This window comes from Poecilia reticulata, linkage group LG15 (assembly GCF_000633615.1).
Source record: "Poecilia reticulata strain Guanapo linkage group LG15, Guppy_female_1.0+MT, whole genome shotgun sequence".
Lineage (NCBI taxonomy): Eukaryota > Metazoa > Chordata > Actinopteri > Cyprinodontiformes > Poeciliidae > Poecilia > Poecilia reticulata.
The window spans coordinates 11953491-11971742 of NC_024345.1; the positions used below are offsets into that span (position 1 = coordinate 11953491).

General features: G+C 41.0%; 1 protein-coding gene across 6 annotated transcripts in view; it reads right to left on the reverse strand.

Annotated features, from left to right (window-relative positions):
* LOC103476732 (ankyrin-3) overlaps window positions 1-18252 on the reverse strand; it is a 93066-nt gene that overhangs the window by 36560 nt on the left and 38254 nt on the right. For 3 of the 6 annotated variants that reach the window (XM_017308909.1, XM_017308908.1, XM_017308906.1), the window contains exons 11-26: window positions 17713-17910; window positions 17357-17455; window positions 17150-17248; window positions 16969-17067; window positions 16693-16890; window positions 14935-15033; window positions 13497-13595; window positions 11588-11785; window positions 11241-11339; window positions 10599-10697; window positions 10266-10364; window positions 10074-10169; window positions 9436-9508; window positions 9239-9295; window positions 3507-3630; window positions 1901-1912 (exon numbers count right to left, since the gene is read on the reverse strand). In XM_017308909.1, the coding sequence (XP_017164398.1) occupies window positions 1901-1912; window positions 3507-3630; window positions 9239-9295; window positions 9436-9508; window positions 10074-10169; window positions 10266-10364; window positions 10599-10697; window positions 11241-11339; window positions 11588-11785; window positions 13497-13595; window positions 14935-15033; window positions 16693-16890; window positions 16969-17067; window positions 17150-17248; window positions 17357-17455; window positions 17713-17910 (1748 nt within the window). The remainder of the gene's footprint in view (window positions 1-1900; window positions 1913-3506; window positions 3631-9238; window positions 9296-9435; window positions 9509-10073; window positions 10170-10265; window positions 10365-10598; window positions 10698-11240; window positions 11340-11587; window positions 11786-13496; window positions 13596-14934; window positions 15034-16692; window positions 16891-16968; window positions 17068-17149; window positions 17249-17356; window positions 17456-17712; window positions 17911-18252) is intronic. The other 3 variants (XM_017308911.1, XM_017308910.1, XM_017308912.1) reach the window with 2 other exon arrangements.

Here is an 18252-nt window from a genome sequence, read left to right on the forward strand (position 1 = left end):
GGGGGGGGGCACAGAGAAATTGCAGAGCTCAGCGGGTTTAAGTGGGCACACTATTCAGCAGAGAGAGAAGGCCTTTATTCAGCAGAGCCTGCCTACACTGTCGAAGTAACCAAGCAACTCTGTACGGACTCAATGGACCCGCTGGCACGGCGTCCCCCTCGCCCCTCTCTGTTCACACCAGGACATTGTTTGTTTTTCACAGCTTCCTCCTCTTTCTCATTCTGTACATCCTTCTTCCCCTCATTTTCTTTGTTTCTTTCTAACCTTTCGAGCTCTCAGCTATCTATTCCCGCGTAGCAGCACTTCTGCGTTCACCATCTCGAGAAAGAATTTCTACTTTTTTCTTCTCAGTCTCGCTCTTTCCACATCCTTTTCTGCTCTCCTACTTCCTATTGGTACACCAATCGACTTATTTTACTGGAGGTTGCCCACTCCGCACGCCTCTTCCTCTTTTTCTCCTCAACATCTGCATGTGAATATATCGGTGTTCTGGCGGTTTCCAGTTGCTGGGGGAGCGGGTGCGGACGCACAAACACAACTGCTGACTGTTGAGTCATTGTGCATCCATGTAAGTGCCAAACGTGCACGTGACTGTGTGTGTGTCTCCGCCAGGTCGTTCCGTCAGTGTGTAAGCTTTCCATCTCTGCAAACCATCACAGTATCTAGAATAATCCTGAGAGGAGTTCAATTACTGGCATGTCGACAAGATGTTAGGTGGGGCTGGGGGAAGTATGCTGATATTTTGATCCCTGGAAGTTACACTTGGTGACACACTAAAGAAAACTTGAAGAGGTTAAGCCACACAATCAATCAAAACTGAAAAAAAAAAGTATATAAACCACAGAGATGCACCGAGAATTACACCGGTGACCAGATTCAGGCCATTTACCGCTTGAAAGATCCATCTTGTCATGGTCAGCGAAAAACACTGTACCTAAATATTAACATGTTATGCTAACAACACTTTTCTGTGTGAAAGTTGTCCACATTTTCAGTATCAGCGAGGTGTTTGAAAATGAAGTCAGGGGAAAGAACAAACGCTGTTCTGCTTCTAAAAATAAAGAGATGTTTTTGCAGAGTCATGTGGGATGCTCTTTGAGACTGTTACTTAATTTCAACAAGGAGGGAGATGTTAGCATATAGTATGAAGCAAATTTAGTCCGTTTTGGCTTTTTGAAGGGTCCAGTTTTATCTGTCAAGTTTGATTTGGATTATTTATTTTTTCAACTTGGTGGAAATCTCAGTTAAGAAACAGATCTACTCTATTTAGAGTAAAAGAACAAAGAGACAGGATTTGAGATTTAGTAATGCTAGTCACACTAACCCTGCTAATGGTGGAGAAAAAACACCACAAGTGGGTTCATCTTTTTAATTTGTATTATTTTCTTTTGCCAATATCCCTTTTGGGAAAAAAAAAAACGTATCCCATTATTTTATGAAGCTGATATTATAAAAATCATGTTTTTAAGGACAGTATTTTTTTTTTACGCATAAATATTTATTTTTAATATTTTATATTGGCAACTCTTGAAAGTGAAATAGAAATAAACTAAAAATCAGCCACAAATTCTCAGATTGGTGCATCTCTAAAATAAACAAATCTAAAACAAAACACCACTAGTGCGTTCTCATCTCTTTTTTTTTTCACACCAGTAACCCAAAAAACAAATTCATTTTAAAGCTTAAACAGCACACGTGATGAATGATTGTTAACAGGGATGAGAAATTGTGATGAATGCTAACCAGCTAAATGATCTGAGCAATGCTGTAACAGCGACACGATGAGACCAATGTGCAATAGGATGACCTGTGGCTTTGGGTGGAGGTTCTAATACACGAAAGACACGACTCACACTTATGCTTCCTACTAATACTAATGCTTCTGCTGCCCTTTTCTTACCTGATTCTAGGGCTAGAATGAGGGACAAGAAAACAGGAAGAAGAAAAAAAACAGAGCAGTGAAAAGCAAAGCATTTTGAAAACATTTAGGCATGATATGACTTTTCTTTAGACATAGGACACTGATGCTGTGCTTTTGCATGGTTGCACTACTCTAAGCACATTTTGTTTAGATTTGTATGAATGTGTGTATTTGTGTGTGTGTGTGTGAGTGTGCAGCCCAGCAAAAGCAAAACCATGCAATGTCGATGTATAAACAGAAAGGTAAGGGAAAGCAAAGGCCTTGTTCAGCGTCATACGTAAACACAGATCAATAAAACATTACTTAATATATTTCACAACATTCAAGTTCTTGTACAGAGACATTTGAATCGTTGGCAAGGAAAGTTTATCCAGTTTCAGAGGAGTAGAAATGCATTTTGAGGAGGAATTTTACATGACTTCAATTTTGCATACTGTAATTTTTTTTTATAAGAACAATTTAAAGTTAGAAATGCTAACGCTAAATTTCCAGTCCACTTCTCTTTTGGGATGTTTGTGATGAAGCAACAATCCTGTGAATGTCTACAGCTAATGCCAATACTAGCCATCGTAGTTGCAAAAGATAGTTAAAAAAATGTCAACAAATAACTAGTAGTGCAATAAATTTATCTTCTTTTTGAAGTTTTAGCAAAGCAAAGAAGCAACTTCTCACACACAAGCTGTGGCATCACCTGGATTTCTTAATAACTGGCATCTCTTGGGAAGAAGTTTGGAAAGAAATATCTTAAATCTGGTTCATTATATTTTTCTAAAATTGAAACTGGAATCAGATAAATTTGGTGTCAGCTAGTCAAAGTTTTGCAAAAAGTGAATATTAGAAATCTGACCCAAATATTGGATCAGTGCATCTCTAATATTAAACACAAAAAGTGAAGCAAAAAAAAAAAATAGATAAAATAAAACTAAATCCTTTCATTGTTCAGTATCTTAACATTTGAACAGCAACTACATTTAGCCACTACTGAAAATTTTTCCATCATTATCCTTGTTTACATGGAATCTTTCTATCTAATTCTGGGTTTCCCTTGTTTGCCGAGTCCTGCTGATGCTAGCAGCTTCCTGTCGCCGCTCACCTCTCTGTTTCCTTTTTTATCAATCCAGCCATCATGGTACATCTGCCATCTGTCACTATAGAAACAATAGCCTCCGATGTGTTTTCCCCTGTAGCCTGCCAGTTTTCCACAACAACCTTTTGTAGTCTCTCTGAAAAGTGCACTCATGCGTCTCGTCTCTACACTGTGCTACACTCTGGGCCGTTTCGTAGCTCTGGCCTGGGTTTGAATGAGGTCAGGCAAAACGCTGAATCACTTTTTTTTTTTTTTTTTTGTTAGGTTGAATCGTTAGATGGCAACTTTCCAGGCTCTTTTTTTAAGGTGATCTCCATGTTATTCTTTATTTGTTTTGAGTTCAGACAAACCAGAAAGCTTCACAACATGCTTCGGTTTTGTAAAGCAGCGGCCAATGCAGTAGATATAAATCTATAATGAATGTGATTACAGCATCAATGATCTCCCATTAATCCAGCTAAATGAAATAAAAACTTAACTCAAGTGACACTAGCCTACCTGGCAGAGCGCGCTCCTATGCTGAAGCCCATGTAGCCCTCCTGCGGGAGAGAATCATCCCCCAGCTCCTTGAGGTCCTGAGGTCGCAGGTATTTGTCAGTGTCACCGGTCATCGCATCCTCACCTGGAGGGGGGGTGGGAGGGGGGGGGTTTGAAATCACAACATCCAGCTGTTAACTTCACAAGCGGATAAAGGAGGAGGCGATGCAGCACCTCAGAGAAGGATAATAAACCAGAACAGCCAGCATCCATCTCTTTCTTAGTTGATTAGAGCATTTATTGAGGCCCTGGGGGCAATTATCAGCAGCACTGTGACATTGAACCCAAAACATCACTGCAGATACACAGCCTACATCTACTTTTATTTGAATCTCTTCAATAGACTGTGGCGTACCACAGCGTGAATCACAAATGACTGCAGCTCATTCAGAGGTTCGGAAAAGGATTTAGCAGAAAACATCATGAGAGCCAGCAGTAAAGCAACTTTGCGGTAAATCTGCTGCTGTTCTGTAAAAAAAAATCCAAAAAATCAAACGCACCTCCCATCACAGCACTCAAACACAGAAGACAAGCAAAGCCAGAAAAACAATACAGCAGCGGAAAGTTCAGCAGCGCATCGCACCTCGATCAGCGGACCGGTGGACGATGACACGCCGATCAATGAAGCCGCCGGAGCGGCCGTAGTGCTTCCCCTTCTCCCTCATGTCCGTCTCTGTCCTGCCTGCAACACTGTGCTCCTTCACCGCAGCCCCTCCCCCTCCTGCCTTCAGCACTGCCGCACTCCGAGCAGACGCCACAAACCCGCGTCAAGGCAGCGGCATGAGAGCACTTCCGGAGTCTGATTTCAAAATAAAACCCAACTCTAACGCACGAATAAGGGAGAAAATCTTTTTTTTTTTCTTGGCAAAAAAGAGCTCGTTTTACTTATTTTCTAAAAAAAATAAAAATTAAAAATTAAATGTGATGGAAAATTGACGGAACAAGAAGAGTGTTCAATCCAAACAAAAAACAAAACAAAACAGAAAAAAGACAAAACGCAACAGTTCAAACTGGTTCTATGGATTTTGTGTTTTAAATTATATACGTTTTTTCCACTAACAAATGTAGTGGAAATATCAGTAAATATCAGACACTGATTTATTGAAACAGGAAAAGAGTCTTTGCTTTTGTGTATTTGGGTCAGCCATATCACAAACGAATGGTACAACAGAGAATGTTGTACCACAACATTCTCTGTTGTGGTACAACAGAGAATGTTGTACCACATTCTCTGTTGTGGTACAACAGAGAATGAGCGACTTTTGGTAACTCGGATGCTAAAAAACAGGGGTGTTCATTTTCATGTTGGGCCTTATGAAGATCAGAAATGTCTTCAAAGGGCCAGTTGTAGTAGAACGTATGATTTGATTGATTTATTCATCAGATTCATGGTCCACATAGATTTTTTTTTTTTAAAAGTACATGATACACAACAATAATACATAAAAAAAATACGGATAAAACTACCTAAACTGTTAAAATATTAATAAATAGCTTTCTCTTCAATGGTAACATCTTGCACATCTAGAAGTATACATAAAAAACTGCTTCGATTTGGTTGATAAAATTATATTTCAGCACACATCTGTTATTTGTGTAGAATCTGGAGGGTCACATAAAAACTTATGATTTGAGTTTGGCACATATGTGCTAAAACTTTCAAATTGCATTTTAATGTGTTTTTCTAAAGGTGCATGTGTGTAAGCTAACGTGTTTTTTCCCCTCAATCAGTCTTTATTAAAAATAGGTCATTTTATTATTATTTTTGATTGCACGTCTGAATGTGGTACTGACAGTAATTTGGAAACATAAAATGACATTTCTGACATATTGTGCATTAGAACACCAATCCTTGTTATCTGGTAAACAGCTTAAAGTGACATGTTTGAAGCAGAGTTTTACTTCAGTGACCCCTAAACAATGGCGGATTCTGACAAAATTTAACAGGATTTTGTCACTTGCAGTGTGGGGCGTTGGATGCATACCCAGGGCGACATCTGTTACTGACTGAGTGAGGTTTGACTGGGAGGACATAATGAAACCACTCATCATAATTGCAATATCTATTATTCTAGGTGTTGCTGTGATTCATTTAAATGAACTGTTTCCATTAAAGAAACATTAAACTGCAGTAACTATGTGTGTAATTTAGCTAAGTGCTAAAAAAAAAAAAAAAAACTTGTGTTTTTATGTTCCCATCAAATTTTCAAATGTTTCAAAAGAATAAATAACACATTAAACCGATGAGCTCCACATTCTTGGTGGAACTGACTGCTGAACTTCCTGTGTTTTCTACACTTTTTCTGTCTGACTTGACCAAACAAGCAATTCACTTCTTTTTTAGAAGTAACATCACAAACCCATTCAAGCACAGACACACCGACTCGGCACAAACATATAGTCTTATGCTCCATTACCATCATCTCCGCTAATAAATTAAATATAAATAAATACATTCGCCCTAAAATAAAATGTTTCAGCTACCTAGATGACTCATCTCAATGTAGCTTTTTTTTTCGTTATTTAGTATATATGCTCGACGTCCCTTAACTATTAATACCGACTTACCTTTTTCCAACGCAGCCATGTTGATCGCAGCTCCGCTAATTATTTCCTCTGCGACTTTTCTCGCTCCCCAAACGTGAAGCAACAAAACCCCCACATAAAGCTAAAAAATACAAATAAAAAAACTAAGGAAGACCTACACCGAACAGTCCATCCGGTGCGCTTCTGGCGCAGACGGGAAAAGTTGCGCTCTTCCTTCATTCAGCTCCTGCGCCTAACTGCGCTCGGGCAACAACAACAACAAAAAGTTGCGCGTTTGGATCCGCCGGTGCGCGCCATCTCTCCCGTCCTCTTTTCGCAAATAAATGAAACAAATCCAAAGTCTTGGAACTTTTGTCTCGCCGTGAGGGCAGAAATGTCAGAAGTCAAAACGCCGCCTGACCGCAGGAGTTAATTCTCCCGCAGGCGGCTCAGAGAAAGCTCATCTTATTGGATTTAGCGAGAGAGAGAGAGAGAGAGAGAGAGAGAGAGAGAGAGAGAGAGAGAGAACTCGTCCTCAACAAACTCACTGGAAGAGTTTAGGGCTCCGAGGAGAGAAGCAACAGTCAGCTGACAGGTTGTGTGAGCAAATGCCTGAGAATCTCACTGGAGAGGACAGTGAATGAGAGAGGGGGAAAAAAGGAAACTCTTTATGCTGGAAGCCAGGGAGAGTTTGGCTGCATGTCAAACTGGGGAAGTAGTGTCAGTAATGATGAAATACTCAGCAGGCACGTTTTTTTCTCTCTTTTTTTTTGCCATTCCTTAAGAAAATATTGAACCACAACGCTTCATCTTTCAGTTTTCTCTGCATGGTGCATCCAGTGATTTTGAACACACACACACACACACACACACACACACACACACACACACACACACACACACACACACACACACACACACACACANCACACACACACACACACACACACACACACACACACACACACACACACACACACAAAAACACCACACCAGATCCGGTAAACATGCCTTTTCAAATACCCTATGACAGTAGGGCATAACAAATATTAAACGTTTACCCATTCGCAGTACAACTGGAAACTACAGAAGCCTGCTGAAAGTTTAATGTAAGTAAAGGAAAAGCCACACAAACAGCTAGAAGCAACACATACTGGCCAACCTGCGCTATAATAGGATTTCCCCATATTGGATTAAAGAGAGTTGTGGTAAGTCTTTACTTTCTCCTAAGACAGATCTACACAGACCAAAAACCGTCCGGCAGTGAGGAGGGACTCCACTCCTGAAAGCAAACACCCAATCTGTCCTCGCTTCTATTGGGCTGCCATCAAGTCCACTCTGAACAGGCTCACTGCGGATGAATTATGTACACACACTACAAACAGCTCACACACAGCACAAGGAGGATTATCTTGTCTTTTTTTAATTTTTTTTTAATTCGACCACGCTGGTGGCAGCGCACAAGGCCAGTGAGGATCCAGCTCAAAAATAAATTCATCCACCATCACTTGATATGTTTGTGCAGTCCAACCGTATCACCTGACAAAGAACCGCCGCCCTCCCAACCGTCCCCTAAGCAACGGCCTGTGAACAACCTCATCAATTTTACAAACGCGTTAGCTTTGTGGTTCCAAAACAAACTGCAGTGGACTGAAGGTGGCAGCTTTAAACAGTGTGACTCGTACCATAAACACGGCTCTGAAGGGATAAAAGTGTTCTGTAACCAAGCCTGTTGCTGCATCATGTGAGTGATAAAAAACGCAATTTGTTATCTCTTGCATAAAGAGCCTTTCTAAAGTTTTTATATCCCATTATATTGTCCACATTGTGTTTCATTAAAATTGCAAACCTCAGTGTATTTTCTTGGGATTTTGTGTGACTAAGACAAAGTAGCACAACATTGTGAAGTGGAAGGTGAACGAATCATAGTTTTCCAAGTTTAACAATTAAAATAAAAAAAATCCTGAGTCATTAGTATTCAGTCCCCTTTTTCTCGCAAATAGTTGGAACCAACTATTTTAATCACACTAAATCCTGGTCACAGAGGCTTAATGGAGACCATTAGTAAACATGACCAGGGAACACAGGAACACATGGCTTTAATGGAAGAGAGGCAAGAAGAAAGCCACTCTTTGGAAAAAAACGTCATAAGAAGCAATAATTAGCGTTCGCTATAAGCCATGTAGGAGACAGGAAATGGCAGGGCCGATGAGGAAAACAATCTGGATTGTTGATCAAAAGTCACAACAGTTCATGTGAAAGGATAAAACGAATAAACAGGGAAACATGACGACGGCAGCATCATGCTGTGATGAGGATTTTCTCAGGAAGAAGGTCAGAGTCGATTGGGATGGATGGAGCTATGTGCAGGGGAATCCTGGAAGGAAACTTGTTGGAGCCTTTAACAGACAGAACATCATTTCACCTCCCACCACTAGGTTGCATGACCTTAAACATGCAACCAGAGCTACGATGGAGTGGTTTGGATCATCAGACTTCCATGTATTAGAACCGACACTTAAAGCCACTCAAAAATGTGCGGCAAAAGTTGAAAATGGATGTTTGTAGATGCTGCCCATCCATAAACATTAATCGAGCTTCAGCTATTTTGCAAAAAAAACAAAAAAACTTGGTTCAACAAGAATTCACTCACAGGGACCGGATATGAATGCAGAGGATTTAGAGGTTTTTAATGGTAAAAATGTCAAAACCATGTATAATTGTCTTTCCACTTGGCAGTCATGCACTACCTTGTGTTGATCTATCACATAAAATCCCAGTAAATACAGAGAAGTTTGTAGTTTTACTGTGAGAATGGTCAAAGGGCATCGGTATTTTTGCAGAAAGTGTTTATGACAAAGATAATCAGTGTTTGATATTCCTAGACCTGCAGAGTCAAAGGATGAAGCTTGACAGAATATAACTTTGCAGATCTCAAATAAAATGCGTGTAGCTTAAATGATGCAAAAACAAAACAAACAATAAAAACAGGATGTGGTTTCGTAGCACAAGTGGTTAATAGTCTAACAGAAACTACAAACAAACCACTTCACTCAGCTGAATTATGAGTTTTGAATGGTAGGAAAGCAATGGCTGTTAGCACAGTGAGCTAAAGATAAGAAAAGAAAGCAAACGGCACAAAACAGATTCAAACTGGTCACCAGTACCTTCATCAACATCAGAAAAAGACTCTTCTCTGAGAATCTGTGGCACATTAGTCCGAACTGCGTGATTTGGATACACATACAGTTAAGTACGCAATTGTCAAAGACATCCACCACACAATGTAGGTGGGAATCGTGATTAAAAGCAAAACAAAAAAAACCCGATAAAATCTGAGATACTTTCACAATAATTCACTTACCTTCGTCATCTGACATGTCAAGGAACTCATTTATGGTCTCCGGGACATTGATTTTGTGTTTTTCCGAGGCACTCTGAATTAAAAAAAATAAAACACACACACAGGTACATGACATATAGTTAGAAGTTGTTGGAGAAACATAATTCTTTCTTCCTTCCTTTCTTTTTGTCTGTATGTTCAACCACTTGACTCTTGATTTTACCTTGTGCAGTCTTTTACTTCCTACCACTCAAAATGATTGCCTCTCACTGGCCATTTTCCCCCAACTTTTCCCACTAACTTTGCTGCTGCGTCGTGTGCAAACTCTTCTCCTATGGCCCACCCTCACACTCCTCATTGAGCCTTGTGTCAATAAGATCGCTGCCGGTGACCTTGGCTAAGGAGAAGAAACCTAAGCTCCAATCTAAGCCTTCTCTCTGTTTCTTAATCAGGGCAACGTCCCACATGTGACACGGCGTGACGGACTAGCTTGCCGGCTCATGATGCCACATTTGCTCACTCGCTCCTGTGCTGCCGACTGGAGGGACGGGTTTGATTTGGACAAGCCGGCACCGACACGATTAAGTAGAGCTTAATTGCATCGACGTAGTTTTTCTAACATTAAACAAGAAACTGCCGAGTAGAAGACAGTGTCTCACCATAGCCGAGAGGTTTTCATCAGTCATGGGTCTCAGAGTGTCCACTACGGAGATGTACCCCAGACGGCGGGCCACTGAAAGGGCAGTGTTTCCATTCTAACCATTGTGGGGGAAAAAAAAAAGAGAACGAGTGAGCCCCTGGAAAACATAGAAAGCATTCAGCATTTCAGCTTGTCCGTTCGGCGTTCGCACCGCGGTGAGGTCGTTGGCCGAGGCTCCGTGCTGAAGCAGCAGGTTGATGATGTGGGTGTGGCCCTGCTGAGCTGCTTGGTGGAGTGGAGTGTAGCCGTTCTAGATGGAGACAGACACAGTGAAAACACGTGAATTGAAACAACTTCTTCTTTGGTGAACTGAGTTTGAAACTTGAAGGAACGTTTAGGATTTCCTCCTCAGCTCAAACTGGTTTGAGGATAAGCTACAAGACCGATCTTTTGTAAAAAAAAAAAAAAAAGAAAAAACATGAAATTGGTGCTGCTATAGATATTAAAAGTGACTGATGCTGGCTGCAACATTGAGGAGGTTCACCTTTGTTTTGGCATTGACTTTGGCGTGGTTCTGCAGAAGAAAGTTTGCCATCTTTGCGTTGCCGTAGTGACAGGCCACATGCAGGGGAGTGTATCCAATCTGCAGATGGAGGGACATGAAAGGGAAAGGAGATGAAAGGGTGAGTAGGAGGTAGTTATGGACGGTCAAAAGGAGCATGAAACATAACTTCTAATAGATATCTCTCTTTTTAGTGATATTTCTTTTAAAAATGTGGAAACATGCTCATCTAACCAAACTCAGCAGGCTATCACTGTCTTACAAATAACCAGAACGCTGCTTCATGTCTCATGTTAAGTTATGATTATGAGCACAACACTTAGAGATCAGGGCAGGAATGACCTTTCTGCTATAAACATCTGTCCTGTCAGCACAAACACTCCCCAAATAACCTTCATCTGGGGCAGATCAGCCTCAGCACACACATACGGGTTGACTTTTTATTTCAATGTGTTTGTTTGATGCAGAACAGGGTGATCGGTAAACACGTCTTGTTTATTTGAAATGTTAAAACTCCAAGTAAGATGGAAAGAATGAATCAACAAAAAAAAAAAAAACTACAAAAACCGAATAAGGCTACAGTTATTTTTTATTTTTTTGTATTTGCAGACTGGACTGTTCTACCTTTGTTTGTGAGGTGACATCAGCCTCGTTGATTACAAGGATTTCTGCAACGTTGACCTTGTCTTCCTGAGCTGCTAGGTGCAGGGGCGTGAGTCCACTCTGTGTTAAGTTAAAGTACACACACAATACAACACATGAACAAATACGTCCTGGATGTAGCTAAGAACATAAACACATGATAACAACTCTATTAAAAAAAAAAAGGAGCTCCAAAGATCCTGCTGGGGAAAAAAAAAAAAAAAAAATCAGATTTTGTACGTTTTGGGATCGAAAGCTAAACATGTTTGTTTCAAACAACATTGGTTTACGTGTTTCCAGCAGGGATTGTAAAAACTGGCATTGGTCACCTTATTGCACACATTGACGTTAGCATTCTTGGCCAGCAGCAGGGACACAAGGTCCACGCTGCCCTCCTGCGCCGCCAGGTGAATTGGACTGATGCCCTGCCGCGTCACCGCGTTGGTGTCTGCGCCGTACTCCAGCAGTGTGGTCCCGATGTCCATTTGGTTCTTTTTGGCAGCGATGTGGAGAGGCGTGTAGCCATTCTAGGACAAGGAAAGGGAATTGAAATACTAATTTGATGTAACTGCAGGTCATTTATATGATCAACCTCATTTGAATTCATGGTGCAGGTTAATACTCAAGGTAACAAAAACATCTGAGATTTATTTTCTCTATAACTTATCTATTTAATTCAGAGTCATGAAACTGTTTTCACACATAATGGATTAAAGTACAAAGACTTCAACACGTAGATAAAAAAATCATAAAAATAGATGGTTGATCCACAATCACTTATTTTTACTTGATCTAAAATTGTTGGATGGAGAAAAGTCCTGCGTCATTTCAAGATTTAGTAGACTGTCAACCCTCAAAAGCTAATTAAAGATAATCCTAGACCTACATTAATGAAGAAACAATTAATAAACTTCACACTTGTTTTACACAAGAACAGAAGAAAACTCTGTTAATTGGAAAACTAGGTTGCAAACTCTCAAAAACTGCAGGTCTTCTGTCAAATCAGAGTCACTTTACCCAAGTCCAACAATACTGGCATTGCAAGAACCACCATTGATTACCATAGAATGAGTGACGTAGTATAACCGGCCCTTTCCCAAATAAACTGGACCATGAAATAGCACAACAAACCGCACCAGTCCAAGCTGCTCAGCGAAACGAGGCATAAGTTAAATTAAATCCAGGTTTGAAACTCGAATCCCCGTCTCTCATCTGCTGGTCAAAAGTTATCAAAAGTGGACCTATGAAGAAACATTTTAGGATCTGCAAAAGGGTCAGGTGTAGCAAAGGCTCATTGATGCACGTTGGCTGAAACATGCTCCTAAAATAGCTAACGATGCTAATACTGGTTTTAATGGAACCAGTATTAGTCATTATGGCTGATCAGAGTATCTTCCCCTGGCAGAAACTGAGGACGGTTTATTCAAATTTGTATGCGGCTTTAGGACCCAAAAAGTAGCAAGGAGATTAAAGCTTTAAATAGAGCTAGTAAAAAAGATTATGAGAGTGTGCAAAAGGAATCTGTCACATTCGGTAAATTTAGAACACGTTCTAAAAATATACAACTAAAGACACACCATCTCTTTTTTTTTTTTTTTTTTTTTTTTTTTTTTTTTAAATCGGCCTCCTTCTAAAAATCAACTCAGAGTTAATTTTCAAGGGATCTTTTAATGGTTTTTGCTATCTGAGCGTGGAAATACACATGATGTCTCTGAAAAAATGTACAGCTTGCATTTGTATGAAAGATTATGCAGACAGACTCCTCCAGAATAACACCAGTAACAACCTGCCAGAAGTGCTTAAATTAATCCAAGTGCGCCAAATACACACCCAATGTTTTATTATAAGCGAGCAGCAAAAAAAAAGAAAAGACGTGCAGGAAGGAACGACTGGATGAGAAAAAGGAAATGAAAAATAGTCTCTCAAGTGCTGCATGATATTTTCTCTTGACAGAAATTTTTTTTTTATTTTTCTATTCATCACTTGAGTACAAAAGCCACTGCCAAACTGTAAATCAACAAATATTTCCATGCAGAGAAAACTGCATAAAGCATCAACATGGAGAGATAAAAATAAATGGCTTCCTAGAAGTTACTGAAGTCACTATTTAGGAGCAAAGTCTGCCCGGCAGAGAAAATTCAAAGGAAGCTAAAGATGACCTATCATTCTAAATCCAAACTTTACAAAAAAGTAAAGTATTATTGACATTATGAGTGTTTTCTGTGTCTGTGTAGATACCTTGGCGGCAGCATGAGGGGAAGATCCCTGATCCAGCAGTAACAGCGCCACTCTCTGATTATCGTAGTGAGCGGCTACATGCAGCGGAGTTAGCCCACTCTGAGACACCCACACACACGCACAGGGCATGCAAGAAAGAATATTAGAAATCACTTAGCATGTACTATTAGAAACATGCTAATATAAAGTTAGAGCATCAAATCAACAGAATACGGACAGAAAACTGGGGGGAGACTGGGAGAGTAAAGCAGGATGTTAGCATCTGCAAAAAGAGGCATACTAAAGGAGAGAGTCATTGGTCAAATCCTTGACTTTGTTCGTTGTCATTTTTTTTCTTTTCTTTTCTTTTTTGTATTTATACTGCTGTGGTAAAGTATTTGAAATGTATGTAAAAAAAAACTGCAATCACATTTATAAGATGCACAAGAATAAATGCTATGAACCTTTTCCATTTTGTCATAACTTAAGCTGTGATATTAAATGAAAGTTTCTGGAAGTCCCACATTTAAAAGAAAAATTGTATATTATCATCAAAGCAACATTTTAGGGGTTTACCTGTTTATTTTAAAATCCTCTACAGAGCTTATTACTGCACAATAATAACTTTGGTTCCAAAACTACAGCGTCAAACTTGCAAAAAGTTCGATTTATTAAAACATTTTTTATTAAAACATTTATTAAAACATTTATTAAAACATTTATTAAAACGAGGCCGACCTGGATGCATGTGAGGATAAATTTCAGCGTCAGAAAATAAAAACAGGAAGTAGGCCAGCTTTATACTGCCAAAATATACCAGAAATAACCTGTTGGGCCATTACAAACATCCGCAGAAGGACTTCAAACTGACCCTTACAACCTGCTTGATGAAAGCTCACAATGGAAGTGAAGTCGCCGTTTTCCCCACACATTTAGCCTCGGTGAATCAAACTACAAACTATTTCCCCTAATATCATTTCAAGGTAGCCCAAAAAATTCACAACAAAGCCTGGATTTAGGAGTTTGGTGTGACAACGCCATGCATTGTGGGAGCTTCATTATCATACATGAGTGCTATTAGGACAAGTGGTGGCCGACTGCCAGTGGGTCTGTCCTAAGAAAGAAAGTGTGTCAAAGTGTGTGTTCGAGTGCATCAGGGGAGAAAAAGTAAATCTGCCCTCAGGCTTTATGCAACAGGAAGAGCATCTACTGCTTGTACTGGATGGATATCAAATAATGTCACTTTGCACATTGTTCTCGACACTTTGTTGAATTAGAACAAGTTGTTACACCTGCTAAAGACTTTCAGTCTTTTACTAATAATTCAGAAATACTAAAACCACCAGATCTGGACAACTTCTTTTATATTTTTGGGCCTCTTTTTACCCTCTGGCAGAGCTTACATTCGGAAACATTTTGATCTTCACGAAAAGAAAAGGCACGGTAGTTTTGTCCTCACTTTTCCTGCAGCATCAGGCGGGGCTCTCTTCTGAAGAAGCAAACTGGCCACCTCCATCTTGCCGTACTTTGCTGCTACATGCAGCGGCGTGAACCCTTTCTGTTGGACGCAGAGCAAAATCCAATCAGTGGAGTTAAATACAATGTAAATAAGAAGAAAAGAAAGTTCATAGGGCATTTTAAATGCTTTTGTATATTAGTTTATTTTAGCAAGATAGCGTTTCATATAACTCTAATCATGCGACCAAAGTCTAAACTAACGGTTTTGCCATAGAAGGAATGATGCAAGAAGATTCATTTACTAAGGGTAGGATATCACATAGAAGAGACTCACAGTAATTCCAAGGTTTATAAAAATGAAATGTGATTGTTTTTTTAAACCCACACATCTAACTTTTCACTGTCTAGTTTAATTTAAATAGTCGTAGCTGAAGCTTAGGTCAGGCAACTGTTTGAGAGAAACGAGGGCCAGTGAAGTATGTTTTTCTTTCATCGGTTTGATGTGTTGTCTGACTCTTGCCTAATTCGGTCACTGACACGATAATGAGCTAAGAAGGTTACTGAATGTAATTTGAGTCCAAATTGGACTAGTGAGTGGTAGCACACAGCTGCAAAAGCGATCTCAAAAAGCATAGGTATAGATGACAATATAAGGGGAAGGAATTTTATATAATAGGAGAATTATGTTTCCAAAATGGTCATAAAATGTCACATTTAAGTAAAATGGATAATTAAAAAGTGACTGGCTGTTGTGTAAAAAAAACATCGAAATGATTAGAGAACCCTAAATAGTTACTACCTACTTGAGATTGTTTTTTTGTTTTTTTTGTCCTGCTATGACCAGAGCGATAATTAAGCTTATGTCTGCTTGGCTGTTAGAAAGAATTAACTGCACAAAAGAAACATGGTGGATCAAAAACGCCTCAGAAAGTGAGCCAAAAATGCTACAAAATGAGCAGCACTCTGTTTCCTGCGGGTGTGTGTGTGTGTGTGTGTGTGTGTGTGTGCGTGTGTGTGTGTGTGTGCGTGTGCGTGTGTGTGTGAAGATATTTAAAGACATTTGGTCATATTTTCCAAAGGAATGTGGGACTCCCACAGATTCCCGCTTGCCCTGAAACACATGACCTCCTTTCTTTCTGGCTGCCTACAGTCAGCATTCACATGACCTCCACACATAGTTAGGGAGAAGACAGGCTGCTGGATGGAGAAGCTGCTCTTAACAGAATTGCTCGGTAAACATCACACATTAACTCGTAGTTACTGAACTCCAATTCCTCTCCTCTTACATGTAGCTGCATCCATTTCTTGCTCGGTACCCGCGGGAGTCCCCAGAGGTATAGAGTGAGTGAGTGTTAGCGAGAAAGAGCCCACCATGGAGTTCACCCTCCATTAATCTGCTCCACCGATAGAAGTGACCTTTAAAAACGGCCCCCAGCTACACATCGCACACTTCCACAAACCGGCTGCATTAATTCTTCTTCTCATCTCTTTTTTCTGACCATGATCTTTACTTGGATATGGGATCAGAGCTAGAACCAAAAATCCTAATTAACTCCAGGAACAGTTTTAAATCACAATCCTGATGTTACAAATCCCACCCCCCAAAACATACAATTATCAGGATCGAAATTGGATGTGGAACAGAAAACAGGACAAGCAGCCCGGAGGCCTACTAGTGGGGAAGTGTGGTACTGAAACCGGATGACCTCCGTTCTGTTTGCTGAGTGTCTGCGTTTGACCTGACCTCTGTGGGATTTACCTTTGTGGAGGAGGAAAGCGAGGCACCGTTCTCCAGCAGCATGGAGGCGACATCCTGGTGCCCTTCGCGGGCGGCCAGGTGAAGGGGCGTGTAACCTGAAGTGGTGGCAGAGTTGGCAGAGGCACCACAATGCAGCAGCTGCTGGACGATGTCAACCTTTCCCAGCCGACTGGAGATGTGCAACGCTGTCTGGTCGTCCTACACGCGGAGCGACGAGGTGATCGTTAGCGTTATTCACTGGACTGAGTGAATCACAGCGAGGCGCTTTGCACTAACCTTGGACTTGGTGTCCACCTTGGCTCCGTTCTTCAGCAGGTAACGAACTACATCTGCCTGGCCGGCCCTCGCCGCCATGTGGAGAGCCGTTTCCCCTCGCTGGAGGACACAAACACAACACGTTTCAAGTCGAAGTTTGACAAAACCCCGAATTGGCATCATTTAGAAATCGTCCACTCACAACGTTGGTGATGTTGGGCGACGCTCCGTGGCGTGTTAGTGCGTGGACGATGTTCTCGTGGCCCATGAAGGCTGCCACGTGGATCGGCGTTAGGCCGGACTGCACAGAAACAGTAACAATTCAAATATCTGTCTGTAAAGCACGTCGAGCTTGAAGAGCAAAACAAATTGGATTTTGTTAGAACTGCGCTCCGGGTCGGTGCTGCACCTCTGTTACGGCCTGTATGGACGCCCCGTGCTTCAGCAAAAGCTCCATCACTTTTACTCTGTTCTTCTTGCAAGCGATGTGAAGCGGAGTGAAGCCGTTCTAGACAGGGAGAAAATTAATGTTACAGTGACATCTAGTCAACGTTGGACTTTTTGCAGGAGGTCTTCTATTGGTACATATTTGTGATCAATGTTCAATTGAAACACCAAGTTGGGTTTATGATTCAACTATTTGGCCTGGACTGTCACCTCTGGTTAAGAGCATGCATCAAAATAACTTGTTTTTGGTTCACAAACTAAAATTCAACAATCATATTAACCCATTTTGAGCATAGCATGCTCCCACATTGTTCGTACCAGAGCTTTTGCATTGGGATTGGCCTTCTTGTCCACGATGAGCTTGGCCACCTTGTAGTGCCCGCAGTGTGCGGCGACATGCAACGCCGTCAGGTAGTCGTTGGTGACATCATCCACCGGCACATCGTGCTGCAGCAGGAGCTGGACGCAATTCAGGTGGTCCCCCTGAGTGGCCATGTGCAGGGGCGACAGGCCGTTCTACAAGGCGTCGGAGAGAGGCAGAGAGAACAGGAGAAGGGAGGAGACGGAGAGATCCAGACAAAGAGAGAGAGAGAGAGAGAGAGAGAAGAAAAAAAAACAGACACACGCAGACAGACACGTACACAGGTGGACAGACAGACAACAGGCAGTTAGGACGCAGCCGTGTGCTTGAACAGGTAAAACTGCGAAGGAAGTTGCTGTTACAGAAGCATTGTTATAACGAGGTCATTACAACAATGTCTATGTTGTTACACTGGTCGTCCTGCGCGGTCAAACGGGAGGGTTTACGCAGCGAGGACAGGCTGCTCTGGAGAAGTCGCACAGACGTTATGGAGACAA